Source organism: Peromyscus leucopus, chromosome 4 (assembly GCF_004664715.2).
Source record: "Peromyscus leucopus breed LL Stock chromosome 4, UCI_PerLeu_2.1, whole genome shotgun sequence".
Taxonomy (NCBI): Eukaryota; Metazoa; Chordata; class Mammalia; order Rodentia; family Cricetidae; genus Peromyscus; species Peromyscus leucopus.
Genome location: NC_051066.1, coordinates 123303559 through 123324233, shown reverse-complemented (window position 1 = coordinate 123324233; position 20675 = coordinate 123303559). Strand labels below are relative to the sequence as shown.

Sequence of the window (20675 nt, the reverse complement as noted above, 5' to 3'; positions counted from 1 at the left end):
AACTGATGCATTAAAAAAATCAATATCCACATATGAATGAATGAGATTAGATCCATATCTTACACCATATAAAAATATTAAGTCAAAATAAGACTCTGAAGATTGAAATAAAAGAACTAAAATTGTAAAAATTTTAAAAGAAAAGCTGGGCGGTGGTGGCGCATGCCTTTAATCCCAGCACTTGGGAGGCAGAGGTGGGCGGATCCTTGTGAGTTCGAGGCCAAGCTGGTCTACAGAGTGAGTTCCAGGAAAGGCGCAAAGCTACACAGAGAAACCCTGTCTCGAAAAACTAAAACAAAACAAAATTTTAAAAGAAAACAGGCAGATTCATGATACTGGACTTGGCAAATGATTTCCTGAATATGACATCAAAGACAAGCAAAATAAATAAAGACCACCAAAATTTAAATGTTTCTGATATTAATGGACATTATAAGAAAATGAAAAGATAACGCACAGAATTGAAGAAAATATATTTTTAAAAAAATCACATCAAATAGTATTAATGTTTCATGCTTTTTTTTATATAAACTTTAATGCAACAACTAAAACCCAATCCAACTTAATGCATTTGAAGATATTTCTTTAAGGATATAAATGCTCAAAAGGCATTTGAAAACTTGCTCACTATTACTATCATCAGGAAAATGTAAATAAAAGCTATTGTGAGTTACCACTTCATAGTGATAAGGGCAGCTCTTTTAAAAAAAAAAATCCAAGGGAAAAAATATTGGCAAGGATGTGAGGAAATCCCAAACTGTTGAGCATTATTCTATCTTCACCCTGGAATGACTATGTTGAGAAGATTCTTTGTCATTGATACAAATACTGTTACTATAATAACATAAGTTGACAAGTAATCTATATGTTTATATATTTAAGTTTTTATTTTGTAAACCTAAGAAAGGGCTGAATTATGTATTTAATAAACACAAATATATTTACATATTAATTTTATTACCCCTCCATTTTCTTATGCCCCTTCTCCTTAATTAAAACATCCTCCACAAATTTCCCTCAAAAACCTCCTGAGAGTCTAATCCATTTATATGTGACAAAGACATTTTATATAGTCCCAATTTGTAGGATGCATTTTCCATTATCCTTAAAGTAATATGAAATTATCACTACTACTTAAACCAACCCCCTTCAACTCCCCCCACCAACCAAATTTCTTAAAATTTCCAAGGACAGCATTGGGGGGGAGAGGGGAAGCGAGTGTTGGGAGACTGATTTGATCAAAGCCACTTGTACATGCCAAGCAAATGATCTACCACTGAGCTTTGTCCCAGCCCTTAGATCTGTAATTGTTTCATAGGCCCCTCTGTCTCACAGTTAAGAGCTTAGGATCCTAAAAAAGTGTACAGCACAAGCAAGTGTCACGATTTGCTGAAAGGAATCTTTGGTGAAGGAGTTTTTTATTGTGTTTTATATTCAATGATCAGCATGTGTTGAGTAGTGAATAACACCTTAAATTTAGTATGACTCTTGAAAATTGCCTTTCCTACAAAATCTATTTAAACAAGGAATTTAAAAGCAGACAAAACAAATGAGTGTCAAGTGTTGAGTTTCTAGTATACTTTTTGCAAGTTACCACAGTATAACCCCAAATGGGCATGACTATTTCTTTCTCAGCAGCTTCACAAGGTGACAATAAACTACTGACTAAACAAAAAAGCCACAAAGGACACTAAACCAGCAATTTTAACCTATATCAACAAGTTACTATTTACCATAATGTTACTATTAAAATTACTATCAATCATTGACAATCATGGATTGAATAAATACATCCACTAAACATGTAGTTATGAAAATACATATGGTTTCCAGAATTCTTCATTAAAATTCTTTATTAAAAATAGAAAATAAGTAACTTTATTGATAAAATTCTTTATTAAAACCTGTAAACATGCCAGGCAGTGAAGGCACATGCCTTTTGATGCCAGCCTAGTCTACAGAGCTAGTTCCATGACAGCCAGGGTTACATGGAGAAACCCTGTCTCAAAAAACAAAACAAAACAAAAACAACAAAAGTGAACAAAAACTAATGAATATCTAGATTTTACCTTGCCATGCATATTTCTTCCCATTCAAATCAATAGCAAAATCTTCTGGATAGAAGTCAATTATACTAGAATCCTGTCAGGGAGAAAGTAAAAGACTCAAAAACAAAAGCCACATGCCTTGTCACAAAAAAAACCATAATAGGACTCTTGTTCAATTCATCAATCTTTAATGAGAAATGAGGTATATTTTCTCTAAATGCTAAGGTTACTAATACTAGGTATAGTGAAACAAAATCAACAACTTTATTTAAACAAACAAAAAGAGTTTTAGAACTGATAATTATGGGCTACATGCACACAGTGAAGGGTTTAGTTACTCAACATTTCCTACTTCCTGGCTGGGTCTCACTTTTTAACTAGCACTAAAAAACAAGCTTAGGGGTAATTTAGGTAGATCAGATAGAAAGTCTGAGGTCATTACATAGGGATGAAACAAACAGAAATAGTTAATCAGGGCACAGTGACTCACAACTTTAATTCTGGTACTGGGAAATCAGAGTTGGATCTCTATGAGTTCAAGGCTAGCCTGGTCTACAGAGGGAATTCCAGGGCTACAAAGTAAGTTCCCTGTCACAAAAAGTTACATGTTTCAACACATTTGAAAACACTAAGACTTACAGGGTCACTCATGAGCTTCCGCCATGATGGAGGTAGAAAGTTACCACTTGCAGCTGGAAAGACCCCCATGAGTTGTTCCAGTGGCTTAAACTGCAAGAGAGGGAAAGGTTAAGATTAAAGACTCCAAACTTCGATTCAGTTCAAATTCCCTTTTTTTTTTTTTTTCCATCAACTTGAAGCTTACCGGTTTTGTGCCCTTCTCAAATTCAGAAGACATGTCTGCAATACCTTCAAAGTCTGAGGCAAATGGTGCATAATGGAATGGATAATACCACTTCCAGGAAGCACAGCCCTAAAATCATTAATGACAAATAAAAGCAAAATATTCTTAATGATGAATGTGGTAAAAAAACAGATTATGACTATATGATTATATAATAATATCCTATTTGTAAAATACAACTTCTGGTATATACTCCACTCATTCAATTTGAGTTCAAAATATTGTTTAACTGTCTGTTTCATATCAATGGTTCCTTTACCTAAAAGATATGGTGAAACTTCTTAATAATCAGTAGTTAACATCAAACTTTCTATTCACAAACACAAATGGGCTATGTTGTAGAGTATTATTTTAAGGTGTGCTATTTTTGTTTATGTTGCATTTGTTTAACTCTGTGACGCCGTGATACTTTGCTTGACTAAAACACCTGATGGTCTAATAAAGAACAGAACAGCCAATAGCAAGGCAGGAGAAAGGATAGGTGGGGCTGGCAGGCAGAGAGAATATGTAGAAAGAGAAATCTGTGAGAAGAAGAAGTCGTACAGGGGCCAACCACCCAGCTACACAGCAAGCCACAGAGAAACAGTAAGATTTATAGAAGTATAACAACAGGAAAGGCCCAGAGGTAAAAGGTAAATGGGATAATTTGTTAAGGAAAGCTGGCTAGAAACAAGTCAAGCTAAGGCCAGGAATTTATAAGTAAGAATATATCTCCCTGTGACTTGTTTGAGAGCTGGGTGGCAGGCCCCCCCAAAAGAGTACAAAACAACTAATAACATTTTGGTGTTCAATGTGGGGGTGGGGCTTGAATTTCCACAGTGCCTAAGAAAGCTTTAAAAAAAATGAGGATACAGCTCCTTTAAGAGTTTCTACCTGCTGGCAAGCCTTTGAGTAGCCAGTAAGTTAAGCAGGAACAAAAAACTAAGTAAAAATGCCTGCTACAGTGCAAGCATCAGCATTCTAGAGCTCTAGGAAAGGTTTAATACAGTTCTTGGTCACAAAACTCCAACCAGACCAAATGTGTGTAGGCTTAAGAAAGAAAGAAAAGGGGTATGGACAGTCATAGAAAGAAAGAAATAGTTTAAAAATAATAAAGTCTTTAAACAGAGAAGTAAAATACTAAAAAAGAAAAAGCCACGTAAAGATGGGAAATACATCGGGAGTCTGGATTCTGTATGTTGTGTTGATTTTGAATTTTTTGAATGTTGTTGAACAAAGACAGCTGGTGGCAGACATAGGCTTGTGAACAAGACTGCAAGATTGAACCAACCTAGATGTTTTAGGGTTATCTTAACTTTGAAAAAAAAATCAAAAAATATATTTGTCAAATGGAAATCAAAAATGCTTTGGAGTTTTGTTTCCAGAGGAGATGTGAGGCTGTGGATTCCTTCAGGGATAATATGGATCAGGTGTGATCAAGGGAGACCTCCCAAACCTTGACAGATGATATCTATAAGCAAAGATTACTGCAGGTCTTCCCAGGACTTAGGATATTATCTAAAATTTTCTCTGGGACTCTAAAGATACTTCACCTACAGAAAGCAGGATGCTGTCTGGAGAATTCTATGCCCACATTCCCAAGAAATAGGGTGGGTGGTTTTTGGTTATTTGGTGGGTTATATTTGTTATCATTTGGGGGAATATAGAATATTGATAGAAATTTAAAGTTATTTTTGTTATACTGTATATGTTTCTAATCTTGTTTAAAGAATTTTTGTATATCAATAAAATTTTAAGGTAATTTTTGTTACAACATATTGTATGTATGTTTCTATTCTTGTTTAAGGTATTGTACCTTTAAAAGTGTAAGGTAAAGTTCTATTTTTTGAAAGCTATTATAAACTATATAGTATAATCAGGAATATAGGTTAGCAGTTAGTCATTTATAACAATCAAATTTGTAGATATGTTAGGTATCCTTTCCAGATCATATAGAGATATATTTTAAATAGACAGTTTTCAAGCCTTTTAAAGACCTATAGAATATAGTATTTAAAATGTTTCATTAACTTAAGATTTTTCATGACAAGACACATCTGCTCCTGGCAGCATAATGTACTTCAGAGAAGATGATGGGCATTGAAGAAACTCATTATGGAGTTTGCTTTCATTGTGGCAAGATTAGCCACTGGGCAAAGAAACTGCTCTTTCTTGCCTTTGACAATGCTGCGCTTGCTGACAATGTGATGTGCAGACTGGACATGCAGGACACACAGGAAAAAGACTGTTGAACTTTACCAAAACAAGGCAGGATAGTCTTTCCAAATTCCTACTTCACTGAGAAGTTTGCCAGATACTATGAGCCAGTAGGCTGAAGATGGACGCCCCAATATTACAGAAGGAACTCTGGGTGATTGTCCAGGCAGTCAGATGTCTCTGTCATTGCTAGACTTTTGGAAGTTGTTTGCAATGTACTTTTTGTTTACTCAAATAATATTATATCCTTCTGGGTCTTTGATGGAGTTGAAGACTAGATAGTTATAGTTGCAGTTTTCCTTAGTTATGATAGAGAGAAAATTAGGTATAAAACTTTAGATTCATTAAGATAAGATAGATAATGGAGTATATTCTTTTAGTTTGCCAGACACAGAGTCATTACATTGTGAAGGTAATTTGTACTTGATAATTAGGTTTTTTTTGTTTTGTTTTTTGTTTTTGTTTTTTGTTTTTTTGTTTTGTTTTGTTTTTTGAGACAGGGTTTCTCTGTGTAGACCAGCCTGGCCTCGAACTCACAGAGATCCACCTAGCTCTGCAATAATTGTTCTTATTGTGTACATTCTTCTTATGGTAAAAGCTTTCTTTTTTTTTTTTTGTTTAGACAAAAAGGAGGAATGTTACAGAATATTATTTTAAGGTGTGTTAATTTTATTTATGCTCTGGAACATTTGTTTGATGATGCAAAGATGTGCTTAATTAAATAAAATTCACTTGCGGTCAGGAGACTGAGTCAGCAACTAACTGACAGGAAGTGGTAGGGAGGAGACAGGTGAAGAATGTTTTTTTAAGTAGGGGTGAGGAGAAGCCCAGGGGCTTTTTGGAGGACATGAGCAAGGAGAGGAGGAGGTGAGCTACTTGCTATTCAGCCTCTCTGAAGAGCAGAATTCCACCTTAACCTTTGAATCTTGAATTCTTTAGAGGGACAGAGGTTTAGTCAAATTCCCTTTGTAGCTTTGCAAGAGTCGGAGCCTGAGGCAACAGAATTCTCTCTGGCTACGGTCCTTGCAGCCTAACTGCTGCTAGAACAGTAAAGTTGTAGTTGCTGATTCAGACAAATGTGGCTTAAAAGGCAGCAACAATTAAACAAAAGGACAACAGGCTAAGATATTTATCCTTAAAATATATTTGACAACATTTTCTTTCCAATCTCAAGCTTCTATCATCAAATAAAACCAATTCACAAAAGGCTCAATATTTTATTTCATGTAACATCATAATACTATAGGAGAGGTGTTATAATCAAATCCTTTCAAATTTCTATTGGTATGGTTTACACTGTATCCTTTTGTAGTTGGAAAGTTTCTCCAGTGTCCCACCCAGTCCTACAGCTGCTCGCACCCAAGTAAATATACAGAGGCTTATATTAATTATCAATTGTATGGCCTATGGAAGGGTTTTTGTTAGCCAGCTATTATAACTTAATCCAGTTTTATTAACCTATAAGTTGCCACGTGGCAAGGCGTTACCAGTCTGTTGGCATCTTGCTTTCCCTTGGGGGGTGGCTGGCATCTCTTATCTCTTCCCTGTCTCTCCTTGGATTTCCTGTCTGTCTTGCCATAGGCCAAAGCAGCTTATTTATTAACCAATGGGAATAACATTTATTTACAGCGAACAGAAAGACATCTCACAACATTCTTTCTTTACTTAGTGACTATCAAATACTCTAAACTCTATTTAAACAAACCAACCAACCAAAACCCCAGTAAACTTTAATCATCTTAAAGACAAACTCACACTCTGATCCTAAAATCCTTTAACATAACAAAACCAAATTTTACTGATATAGTAATTCCTAAGGAACTTCCAAGTCTTTACTATTCATGGCAATTTTTTTTTTTTTTTTTTCTCCCCGAGACAGGGTTTCTCTGTGTAGCTTTGCACCTTTCCTGGGACTCACTTGGTAGCCCAGGCTGGCCTCGAACTCACAGAGATCCGCCTGCCTCTGCCTCCCGAGTGCCGGGATTAAAGGCATGCGCCACCACCGCCCGGCTCATGGTAATTTTTAATAGGAAGTTTTAAATAACAAGTGTGGGTTTTATCTAAGGATATTCAACATTATGTACAATTAAAGAAATTACTAGTTTTCTAAAATGATTGCGAAAAACTTAGGAGGAAAAATTCTTTTGGTACCTGGTAATAATATCGAAGAACCCAGCACAGTCCTTCAACATAGGACTGAACAACCTTACGTCGGAATTTCTCATCAGCTGCGTCTACATCAAATTTGTTCTTGTAGTATCGTTGCTTCCAACCTGCTTCCCATAACCTAAAAACCAGATGAAGTAAGTTTATACTAAATTAATACATCTGCAGCTAGATTGTCTACTGATTCCCAACATTATTCAATTTATATTTAATGTCTAAGGGAAATTGAATGAGCTGAACAGAAAAGTTAACAGAGATTCATTTAACTTTCTAAAATGATGAACTCCACTTTCAGCATTTATCCATGATAATTAAATAGCAGGAACCCAAATATTGATTATGGTAAGGCAATTATAGAACTACATTTTTAAAAAAGAGAAGATAACCATTTATTGAGTAAATATATTATACTTGTTTGTGCCAATCTTAATACTGCTTCCCATATCCTCATTAATTGTGTAATAATTCTAAAACTATGTTCTAAGATTAAAATATTGAAGACATTTTATATTTCAAAGTTCATCACAATGTGTTAAACCATATGAAGAAAGTTAAGACATTTTTAAAATGGTATTTTAAAGGTTAAACAAAAAGGCATACAACAATCTAGGAAGCATGTGGGCAGAGATTGTGTGCATTCCTGTTCTCTCTATCCTTGCTTGCCTCATCCCTCTAGTAAGACAGAGTTCTGATGTCTTACTAGGAGACAGATTTATTTCTGCATCCCCTCCCCTCATATCCCTATTCTTCTCACTTATGTTCTATTATAACCTAGAAGCAGGTCAATTAATTCACTAATTATCATTAATATTGAAAATGCACAATCACATCTTAAATCTTATGTGTGTGTTCTTACATGCATGACTGAGCACCACATGCCTGTCTAATGACCACGGGCACTGGATTCCCTGGAACTAGAGTTACAGACAGTTGTTAGCTGCCATAGGAATACTGGGAATGAAACCCAACTCCTCTGCAGGAGCAGGCCATGCTCTTAACCCCTCATCTATCTCTCCAGCCCCACAATCAAATTTTTAGCCCCCCAAAAGTGTTGTGTTTTGTATTTTTATTCTTTAAAAGATTTAAAGACTTTACTAAAGGAAAAAGAATAAACTAACACTTTCAAAAAAATCAAGTTAGACTAAGAACAACAAGTCATTCTCCATTAAAGACCTTTTCATGTTTCAGACTTTAATAACTGTAGAGAATACACTATCCTCCCAAACGATAAAAAACAAAGACTCATAGAACTAGAAGAAATGGCCTCAGCTGGGCGGTGGTGGCGCATGCCTTTAATCCCAGCACTCAGGAGGCAGAGGCAGGCTGATCTCTGTGAGTTTGAGGCCACCCTGGTTTATAAAGTGAGTTCCAGGAAAGGTGTAAAACTACACAGAAAAACCCTTTCTCAAAAAACCAAAAAACAAACAAACAAAAAAAGAAATGGCCTCTACTGGTTTACATAAAAGTACCAATGAAACAAACATTAAGAGCCTCAACCATTTCTTGATAGAAGCCTTGAATATCGATAGGATCCATGAAACAATAAATGACTGAACAAATCAAGTTACCTATCAAACCAGTGTTTATCATTATGGCTACATAATAAACAAAAACAATCTAACTGGGTAAGATGGCACATGCCTTTAATCCTAGAAAGGCAGAAGCAGGCACATCTCTGTCAGTTCAAGACCAGCCTGGTCTACAAAGAAAGTTCCACACAAACCTAGATTACTAGGTGCCTTGTGTTTAAAAAAAAAAAGGGGGGGTAGGGGTGTTTGGAAAGAGCTCAGAGGAGAGATAGCTCAGAGGTTAAGAGCACTGGCTGCTCTTCCAGAAGACTGGGTTCAAATCTCAGCACCCAACCACCACCTGTAACTCCAATTTCAGGGCATCTGACATCCTCTTCTTGCCTCTCCAGGTACCAGGCACACACATGGTACACAGACATACATCCAGGCTAAAACACATTTTAAAAAAATCAAATATAAAAGAAAACTTCTAGGATGGAAACCCAAAGTGACAGAGATGGCAGAGACCAGAGTTAGATTAAATAAATGTTTGTCTCATGGCTATTCATTGAGCTGATATTTTTTCCCACAGATCCAATATTAAAGGATACTAGGAAAATAAAGTCATATATGACCTACACATGAAGTTCTTAATTGTAAGTAAGAATCCCCACATTTTATCTCCTGTGCAAGAAGCATGCCTTGCTGAACTTTGAAAGATACCATTTTCCTAAATTCTTAGTGGGTTACAGTGTTTTAAATTGTTGACCTTTTGTAAAGGGAGCACAAGGTAATCTGGACTTAGGTATAGGAAAGGCTAGTAATCTTTTTATATAATGATTCCAAGTCCAGTCTCTGAACCAATTACAGAATCAAAGTTTCCCACTATAAAATTTAAGTGTACAGTTAAAAGGAAACTCCTTTGCCATGAAACAAAAATTGTATATATTTAATTCTGTAGTTCTTTTAAAAAGTATATATTTATATCTTAAAATGGCTTCTGCACATTTCAGTTTGAGGAGGAACCTTTTCAGTTGAGAATTCTAAAGCAAACTATGTTATTGTCCAAATGTATCTGAACTTTCTAGGTTAAGCAACTTGAAAATTTAATCTCTAAACAGTAACATTCAGATCACATCACTGGAGCTAAATATTCGTGCCTAGCCAATCTAGTGCTTGGTCTCAGAGGGGAAAGTAGCTTGGAAGACAGAAAGCTGCCTGCATACTAATCTAGATACTTGGGTTTAACAGCAATAGCTTACACATCTCCCTGGAATTAGTGACTATTCTAACTCTCCACATTAATTACTGCTGGATAAAAAGATCACAGGCAAGTATCTGAAGGCATTGCTGCTCTAAGCTAAATAGCATTAATTAGACTACATCTATTTCAGCAATTTGCTAACAAAGTGCTACCAAAAAAAATGGCTTTACCTGACGTTATCCTCTGGCTCTGGCTCACTGTCACTGTCTTCTGCTTTCCTCTTAATTCCTGCTAGCGGAGATGGAGAGCCATCAGATGCAAAACTTGTATTAGGAGATACTGAGGGACTCTGCAGACAATTATGACATTACAGAAGAATTTCATTATTCATTTTACACAAGAAGATATTGCTAAACATCTACCACACAGAATTTCATGCTGATAATTTGTAAAGCTATTAAACAGAGAGCAAACGTATGCCTTGTCCTACACCAGCCCCCTTCCTAAGAAACCCAACAAAGTACCAAGCTTTCTATGTTCAAACACCAAAGAATTATTAGGACAAAACGTGTTTTAAGAGAACAATAGTTTAACAGACATAAAAAAAATAATTCAACTTGAACCTTGATTTCCTTTGATAGTTTCCTGGTATTATGAATTCAAAATCATTTTCTACTATCAAAGAGTAAAATTTAAAAAAAAAACTCTGAAGGAAAAATTATACATATGGTACATATTATCGGTACTACAGAACAACGACACACACACATACATATATCAGATAAAGCTCATGAGAGTGCCATCAAATAGTAAGTGTTCAGTCATACCCAACCACCCTGGAAAGCAGCAATTTAATGAGACTCCATCTGAAAACTGTCAAATTATTTTATATGTATTGTTTTAAAATTCAGTATATAAAATAGAAAAATGGAGATTTTTATTAGTACTACAAAAACTTTAAGCTATCAGTTTTCCTTTGTACCAAATTCAAAGAACACAATAGGACCTTAAATATTTTAATATTTAATTTTTTTAAATCTTGTGCAATTACAGTTAAGATAAATGACCAAAATTGTCATGATAGAAAACACTTCCATAGTTAAGCTTTCTTTCTGTTAATCATGCAGATTAGCTATTTTAAGTAAAGTGAATTACGTTAAAACTGAGAGCTCACAAGGCTCTCAAGGCTTTAATGGTACTAAACCAAAATCCTTAGCATGAAGACAGTTCACACTACACACCAAGAAAAGTTAAGCTATACTTCACGCAGAACTAAAAGTGCTTTCCTTTCCAAAGATGGATGTCAGCTTTGTTCAGAGCAATGTGTACCCAAGGCTAGAAGGATGGCTCTGTGAGTAAAGCACGTGCTGTACCAGCACAAGAATCTGAGTTCAACCCACACACATCTCAAATGAAAAGCCAGACACATGCCTTTAATCCCAAAGTCTGTGAGTTTGAGACTAGCCTGGTCTACACAGTGAGTACCAGCCAGGGCTACAGAGTGAGTCTCGCTTTAAAAATAACTGTGAAAGGTGAAAACCAACTCTACAAATTGTCCTATGACTTCCATAGTGCATGATGATTCACAGCACCCCTCCAGACACACATCATATACAGACGCCATAATAATTATTAAAGAATTTCCTTTAAAAACACATACCCTCGCCGGGCGGTGGTGGCGCACGCCTTTAATCCCAGCACTTGGGAGGCAGAGCCAGGCGAATCTCTGTGAGTTCAAGGCCAGCCTGGACTACCAAGTGAGTTCCAGGAAAAAGGCGCAAAGCTACACAGAGAAACCCTGTCTTGAAAAACCAAAAAAAAAAAAAAACACATACCCTCAGTGTCTAAACAAACCAGTGCAGAAAGGTATCTTTATATATGGAAAATGAGAGAGGCATTATCAGACAGACAGATCGGAGTCTGCCATACCAAGCTCAACCTCTACTGGAGGCATGCATGGCCTTGAGCAACTGAACCTCTGTAAGTTTCACCATACACTGATGATGTTCTCTTTAGATGATATAACAAATATTCAATCAAATCATGTGTGTCAAAGATTACTGACTAGCATTCTGCCTGCCTAGCGCAAGTTGTTAATCAACCAGTAAATAATCACTATTATTTAAGCCTTATCTATTTGGTTGACATTTATATTAACTGTCCAAGTATAGAGACGTATGCTTTTCAAAATGCAGTATTTCTTAGGCTATCAAAAAAAAAGGTACTCGTCAATGACTAAATCTGCATGACTCAATTAAGCATGGAACAGTTTTGAAAAGATATTTTAAGGTATCCTTTACTACCCAAATTCTGGTTCCTTTGTATTCGTAAAGGTAAGAAACAAATGGCAAAAGCTCATAACTGGTCCCAAGGAGAAGAAAAAATAAGAGAGCAAAAGTCATTATCCTTTCTAGCCTAGGCCTTGCGACATCTAGATATCCCAGTCATATTTTTAGTACCATCCACCACTCAGTTCTTTGTGGTAGAGACAAGCAGCTATAGTCCATGTAGTACGGGAATACCATAGCCACTTAGCTATCTCTTTACATCAACTTGTATTGACTATCCTATATACTTTTCTTTCACTTCATTAGTAATTTTCATCTTGCTAAAGATAGATTTAATAAAGTTAAAAATATTCTGAGACAAAGGATGCTGGGAAAAACCTGCCAAACAAAACCTTAGACAAAATGGTAAAATCCACAGACACAATTCTTAAAGGACCGAACATTCATCATGCAACACCACACAGAAACAAGTCACTTACAGAGTTACCATGCATCCTCATTTCGTAGGCCGCTTGTCTTGGATTACTGGCTACGTGACAGCCTGGTGAATTTCTCGAACCCAAGGCATGAGGTGTTAATATCCCACTAGGAGTAAAAGCTGGTTGATCTCTCTAAGATAAAACACAAGTAAAATTCAATTACTACAACACAGGCAGTGACAAGCAGCAAGGAAACTAAGGGAACAGTCCGCACTTCAAGTGTTTGACTCCTCAACTCATCCAACACCAGAGACTTCCAGACCCATTACAAGGTTACTACACCTTATAAACAACAGTCGATAATACTTAGTAACTTTGCCCAAAAGTCATTTTAAGTCTCATGTTAATGTTTGTTCACAATTTCAGAAAACATACAAACTATAATCCAGGTGAGAAAAATAACAATATATATATTTTTAAAAACAGTAAAACAACTTTTATTTACTCATACTCTGTTACAACTAGGCTTTTTATTTCTTCTTAAGTAGAACTATAATTAGGGCTTTGACAGGTAATAGCTATGGTTGACTGCTAAAACAGATATTAATAGAGAATAGTATACATGATAGAAATCATACATATCTCTCCCAAACTAAGTGCTTGTGCTGGCTAGTTTTATGTCAACTTGACCCAACTACAGCCATCTGAAAAGAAAGAATCTCAATTGAGAAAATGCCCCCCATAATATCTAGCTGTAGAGCATTTTCTTAATTAGTGACTGATGGGGGAGGGCCCAGCTCATTGTGGGTGGTGCCACCTCTGAGCTGATGGTCTTGGGTTCTACAAGAAAGCAGAGCTGCATCAGCTCGGCCTCCAGGTTCCTGCCTTCATTGCTTCTGATGATTAACTGTTTATGTGAAACACAGTGAAATAAATGCTTTCCTAGTTGCTTTTGGCCATGGTGTTTCATCATAGCAATAATAACCCTAAGAATCCAAATGCAATGGTAAGCAACTTAACATTTCTCCCTTTAGTTTCCAGACACTGCTCAGTTCTTATAAAACATAGTAAAAGTAGTAAGTTTGAAAATCCATCTGATAATGAGAAAAAAAAAGGAAAGAAGTGAAGTGACTATAAAGTATTACACAACTGCATAGACTCTATCACAGACAGACAAGCAGCAGCATAGTTAAGAAAAAGGACTGATCAATACTGGGAGCAAAACCAACAAGGGAGGCCATGCATATGACAGGGGGGCACAACAAAAGCAGAATATAATTGGAAGTACAAATGAAGAAAACATTAAATAGCACAACAGGTGAATTCAGAAGATAGCAGGGGAAAGCTAGATGGTCAAAATTAGACCAAAACCAAGACAGAACTGAATTCTGAAGAGATTGAGGAGTCTGAGATTTCAGAGCAAGAAAAAGTTCAGAAGGTCACATTCTAAGAGGATTAGAATCTGACAAAGATGAGGGAAGAGAAAATGTGTACAGTAACTTCCAAAATGATGCAAAGGGTCAACTATTCTTATTAGAAAAACTATCTAATTGTTACAAACAATTCTAATAGCCAAGTGCCACTTGCTGCCCACTTCCTGTCCATCAGGTAGAACCCCAGACTCTAAAGCTTAGGAAAGGCTTCTTTAAAAATAAACCAGTGGCCAGGCGGTGGTGGTACACGCCTTTAATCTCAGCACTTGGGAGGCAGAGACAGGCAGATCTCTGTGAGTTCGAGGCCAGCCTGGTCTAGAGAGAGATCCAGAACAGGCATCAAAGCTACACAGAGAAACCCTGTCTGGAAAAAACAAGCAAGCAAACAAACGAACGAACAAACAAAAGAAACAGTGACTGTGTATAATCTCACATACCAGTAGTCCTTTGCACTTGGAAGAATAAGGCAAGAGGATTGAGAGCTCAAGACCAACTTGGGGTAGACACATAGATGTATTCTCTATCTCAAGACACACATACGCATGCACCCACACACGCTCGCGCGGACCCCAGTTTTCGTCTGCTAGCTCCAAGACAGCAGGCTGGATAGAGACGTTCTTGACTGAATAAGGAAGTTATTATAATGAATAATGTCCTCCAAAAAAAGTTAAGCTATGAACAATCTCATGAAATTAATTAAAACTCACCTTCATCCTCTTTCTTTTTTCTTTCTGTCGTCTTCTAAAACTGTCCTAAAAGTATAAAATCCACATATTCTGTCAAATAATTACACAAAAATGTCAGAGTTAAACATTAGCAGGAGTGATTCGAAAAACCATTTAAGTTTTAAAGGAAGATAGCAATAATCTGGGTACCTAACTAAACTAGGCATCATACTATATATACAAAACCCTGTTTATCAGAATTCTAGATGAGCAGAATGACTGACTTTAGATAAAAATAAACTGTTCTTAAAGTTTTAGGATCTTAAAAATACATTTCAGGAAAAATAAAAGAACTATGACAAAGACCTTGGCTTTACACTACATAGAATAAGCTTTTCAATATGGAGAAAATACAAATACGAAATCAATGACTTTTAAATTGTAAAATATAATTACCATTTAAAACCTCCACAAGATACTTGAATAAAAACACTCAGTTACATAATAAAGGCTAACCACTAATTTTAACACAAATAGCAAGCAAGAAAGAAGTGGGATTCCACAAACACTAACCCCTACTTCCAAAAAATTATCCACAGAAAAGAGGGGATTCAGATTTACTGTTTCTTCTGAGCCAAGTTTATACACAGGGTAGGGTTCTTTCTCCCTGTTCTCAAAGGGCAGTCATGATTTCAACTCTTTAGGATGTGGGGCTGATATTGCTCCTCATTAACAACAGTCCATTCTACAGGTTTAAATACCCGTGTTCAACAAAGTAAAACAACTAAAACGGTCATGGCTGCTGCTGTGTCCTAAAACAGAAGCCAGCAGGTATAGTACTGGTAGCTACCCTAAGTGCATTCTGCCAAGCACAATGCAAAACTTTAATGAGATCTGAAATTGGTGCTTTCTGCCAGGAGAGGAGTTTTGTTGTTTTTCAAGACAGTCTCCTTGTATAGCCCAGGCTGTCCTGGAACTCACAGATCCACCTGCCTCTACTGGAATTAAAGGTGTACACCACCACCCCACACCCAGCTCAGGAGAGGGATTTAACAAAGCATACCTAAGGATAAGGCTATGAAACCTCCAATGGTATGGAAACTGTTGATTTCTTCCTCTTTGATTTCTTTCTATGGTTCTGGAAATCCAACCTAGGGCTTCTTCCATGTGAGTTAAGCACTCTATGTACTCAACTATATCTTGGTAATTTCTTCTCTTAATTTACACCAGAGAGAGAGAAGTATGGGGGGGGGGGGGTGCGGTGTGTGTGTGTGTGTGTGGTGTGCATGCACGCACACACACAGGTAGGTCAGAGAACAACTTGCAGGAGTCTGTTCTCTCTTACCATGTGGGGTTCAGAAAACAAATGCCAGTCCATCAGGCTTGGCAGCAGTACCTTTACCCCACTGAGCTATCTAGCTGGTTCCCTCACTAACTTCTCGAATCAAGCTTTCCTCCTCTCTCTCTTCAAAAGAGCTCCTATCTAGGCTGTAGACTGAAATCTGTCACTCTTTTCAGAACTTCCTTGAGTCACACTCCTCACCTGGCTTTCCCCTAGTCTCGCTTCCAGCCTTTGCTCAATGTTATTGTTCCCTTGGGCCCAGTACTTGGACCTCTTCACTTCTCTCTTCCCATGGGAATGAACACCTGCTCACTTGGCTTTAAATATGATCTATATGCTAACAACCAGGGCCTCTCCCCCTTCAAAATCTCCATCTGGGTACTATGAACTAAACATGTCCAAAATAGAATTCTCACCTCCACCTCGAAGACTTTCCTGCACCCGAACCTTTCTTAGAGGAGCTGCTCCAAACACTTTCTAGCTGCTTGGAAGCACCCTGGGTCATTCTTGACACCTCATTTCTCGTTTACAACCTGCAGTTAGCCCATTAGCCAGCCCTATTGGCACTACTTTCAAAACTCTGCCCTCCATAGGGCAGATCAAAACAAGGTAGGTGGAAAGTCAGATCTTGCCAGTTTTCTATCCAGAATCCTCCACTGATGCATAATAAAGCTAAGTTCTTAAAATGGCCTACAGGGGGACTAGACCTGGCCCTCCATCACTTTTTAGAGCTTCACACTAATACTCTCACCTGCTTTGCCTCTGCTCCTGTCACACACTACTTCCTCCTTGCTGTTCAGTGTACATACAAGGCAGCTCCTGTCCAGAGCTTTGGCACTGCTGATCTACGGGTTTTAAGCGCTTCCTTTAAATATCTACATGGCATACTTCTCTATATTCTTCATGTTTTTATTCACACTCATTTGTCAGTAAGGCCTCATTGTGAGTTCTAGAACTGCAATCTTGTCATTACCACTTGGCCAGATACTGTTTCAGCTGTTTGTTTTGGTTTTGGGTTTTTTTTTTTAAATCTTAATGGCATTTAAAACTCTACCACATTACATGGTTCAGCTGGTTACTGTGTTCGTTGTCCATCTTCCCTTAAAGAATGCAAGCTCTCGCCGGGCGGTGGTGGCGTATGCCTTTAATCCCAGCACTCGGGAGGCAGAGCCAGGTGGATCTCTGTGAGTTCAAGGCCAGCCTGGACTACCAAGTGAGTTCCAGGAAAGGCGCAAAACTACACAGAGAAACCCTGTCTCGAAAAACAAAAAAACAAAAAAACAAAAAAAAAAAGAATGCAAGCTCTCAGAAGGCAGAAATTTTTGTCTGGTTTTATCTTGGTGTTTTGTTTTGGTTTGTTGCTGCCTTATCACTGGCAATCAAAACACTGGCTCATAGCTGGGCTCATAGTAAGGATTACCAAAGCTCATAAACTAAACAGCCACAATTTTGGCTTAATTGCTCAATTTTAATAATTACTGATGTATCCTTTTCTGAAGCCTTTCATTCTACTGTCTGATGAACATATGGCTCTAAGTGTTGGTAGTCACACATAAACGTAATAATATACTGCTGGTGTGAACCTTATTGATCTTTAATTTTTATGTGCTACGAATACCTTTATGAATGTATCAAAAGGCATAAACACATTTTCTAGAAGTCTCACAATGAAATTCTGATATTTCCTGTTTCCAGACACAGGGAAAACAATATGACTTCAGGAACACCAAGGTCAGTACGTCAGTTAGAAGTCATATTAAGTCTGAAACACTAAGGTAGAAATCAAATCCCTTCCCCTTCAATGCTAAGTTATCATCAGTATTTAATGGTATAACATCTGCTAAAGCCACGTAACAAGACTGTTCTTACATGGGTTTTTTTATATCAGGCTGTAACAAAGTATTCATTATTTTTCATTAAGTATAAATAGCAATAAAAGGAAAACACTGTTAAGTGCTGAAGATAGTCTCTCTCTCTCTCTCTCTCTCTCTCTCTCTCTCTCTCTCACACACACACACACACACACACACACACACACACACACACACACAACTCCAAAACAGCTGCTCCAGTAGATACCTGAAGAAAACAACTCAATTGGAAAGAATGCTTACTTAGTCACTTAGTCAACTCATTACTTAAGAGAGGCTCAATGTCCTAAAACTAAGAGAACAGAATTGTGGTATAAAACATTGAAGAAAACAGAAATAATACAATTATTACTTGCTATTTGTTCAATACAGCCATGTGCCTTTTTACAAAATCAGCTTACAAAAGGATTACTTTCTCTGTAAGAAGCTACTATCAGCTTATTCCCCTATTCTGGTCTCCTTTGCAACCCCCATAATCAATCTCCAATCACTCTGACTCCAGGCTGCTGCTGCTTTAGCCCACCAGCTTCTTGAGGCTTTATATCCCTGGCCAAGGGCTAGGTGGCATGACTAAATCACTCTAACCTGCAGCTTCTTTTCTACTTAGGGATCTCCTTCTACCTCTGTAGAACTGGTTCCTCTTTCTTATTAATGGCCAATGTTTCCCAAGGTCTTACAGGGCACTTTCATTCCAAACAAACTCCCATAGAATTTCATATTCCCACATTCCCACTCATGGCTTAAAGTACCTATTCCCATCAATCAAGGTCCTAAAATTGTTTTCAAAACTTTGCCCATGTCAGGCATCCTGTAGTCCCCTCATACTCATCTCCAAAATGAACTTCAATTTGTATCTGGTCTCTCACCCCAATCTCCTATACCCCACAGTATTTACTATCTCAGTGAATGGAGTCCACATACACCAAACTGCCTAGGATAGAAATCTGGACTTCTCTATACCACTTGCCAGTCTTATATAATCAACTTCCAAGTGCGTTTTTGCTTTAGTTCCTTCCTCTTCCTTCTAAGAGCTACCATCCTCCACAAAGCCTACATTCTTCCATCATTCTTCCCTAGCTGAAGCCATCCAATTCATATCCTACACCTGGACTCCTAGAATATAAACTCCTAGGCCTTACCCTGTTTTTTAGAGTATAAATAGTTTCTATAAAACATGGTAGTCATGTTTTAGCTAGTTTTAAATTTATATCCTAAATAAGATTAGGAAGAGAAAAACTGCAATATAACTCAAATATATAATACACAGTTCCACACAGCAAGGATCACAGCCTTTATAAAATAACCAAGTACCGAGCTTGGGGTTACATAAGTGATGACACATTACAGTGGTATTACAACACAAACAGGTAAAAAGTACATCACGGTCTACGAGAGAGAGGAGCAATTTTAGCTACGGCAATGTATTTACCTCATCATCTTTTCTCTTTTTAAAAATGCTATCCTCAACTTCACCAACTGCTAACATGATCATCTGTACTCTTTGCAGATTGACATAACCACTTTCTGTAAGGTAACCCTGTAAGTGATAAAATACATGTAAAATGATCTTCTTCGAAAACCAAATATTTCTGTTTTTAAATTACTCGAGAATAAACTTACCCCAGTTTTGTGTACCACGTTTTTGTATATGTTAACCAAACGATCAATTGCACCTTCCCTGCCACCAGGAGACAAACAGTATTCATTAGGACCACTGGGCTCTGCAAAGTCAAGAAGGCTGACATAGTCATTGGAACATCCTACAGATACACATACCTAATCTCTAATGATGGTAAGTGAGGAAGGAAATCATTGCCCACAAAGAAGCACATGAACACCCAGTCATCAATGCTCCTCTCCACATCAAATGGGAATGGTAAACTGGCCATGGTGAGTTCTCTTTCCAGATACTACAACAAAAAGAGAATGCTGACATCAAAGCAATGAAAAGAACATGTTTGAGGAACGCCAGTTCCAATACCCACTGAAACGTACCTCTCGAAGGACATTCAGCCGAAGGAAGATAAACTCCCCTTCTGCACAAGGCAGACTATCTGCAAGTTCATCATGCTGTAAGAAAGACAGTGCGCATTATGCCCAGCCTAAACCCTACAATTTTTTCTAGCCATACAAATTTTAGGGTTTTTTTAATATAAGACCCCATTTAATATTTATTTTAAGTACTAAATTTAAGCAGCTCACCAAACCATTTAAAAATAATCACATCTAGACCAGAGATAAGCAGTGCATATTTTACTTTTGGGGAGACACATACAGATGAATATTCTTTCATATTCTAGAATATTTTAAAAACTCTTAAAAAAATGTAAAAGGAGTTGGAGAGATGGCTCAGTGGTTAAGAGCATTTGATGTTCTTTCAGTGGACCCAAGTTCAGTTTTCAGTGTCCACATCTGTAAGCTCACAACAACTTATAATTACAGTTCCAGAGTACCATACACATACACAAACACACACACACACAAACACACGCACGCACGCACACGCACGCACCACTTAAAACCTTTTTTTAAAGAAAAAAAACTTTAACTCAGAAATCATTCTGAAAGTCGTGTTTGTCTCTTATCACCTATGCCCAACCAATGTCAGTATTCTGTTGTATATTCCTCTGGTCCCCACTCAGATACACGTATACTGCATTTATTCTATCTCCT

The 20675-nt window shown here is 37.2% G+C and overlaps 1 protein-coding gene across 2 annotated transcripts in view; it reads right to left on the bottom strand.

Annotated features, from left to right (window-relative positions):
• Xrn2 (5'-3' exoribonuclease 2) overlaps nucleotides 1-20675 on the bottom strand; it is a 78446-nt gene that overhangs the window by 38353 nt on the left and 19418 nt on the right. For both annotated transcript variants that reach the window (XM_028881845.2, XM_028881846.2), the window contains 11 exons: nucleotides 19998-20072; nucleotides 19779-19912; nucleotides 19623-19680; nucleotides 19432-19539; nucleotides 14832-14876; nucleotides 12752-12883; nucleotides 10215-10333; nucleotides 7258-7393; nucleotides 2872-2979; nucleotides 2688-2777; nucleotides 2070-2142 (listed from right to left, as the gene is read on the bottom strand). In XM_028881845.2, coding sequence (XP_028737678.1) covers nucleotides 2070-2142; nucleotides 2688-2777; nucleotides 2872-2979; nucleotides 7258-7393; nucleotides 10215-10333; nucleotides 12752-12883; nucleotides 14832-14876; nucleotides 19432-19539; nucleotides 19623-19680; nucleotides 19779-19912; nucleotides 19998-20072 — 1078 coding nt within the window. The remainder of the gene's footprint in view (nucleotides 1-2069; nucleotides 2143-2687; nucleotides 2778-2871; nucleotides 2980-7257; nucleotides 7394-10214; nucleotides 10334-12751; nucleotides 12884-14831; nucleotides 14877-19431; nucleotides 19540-19622; nucleotides 19681-19778; nucleotides 19913-19997; nucleotides 20073-20675) is intronic.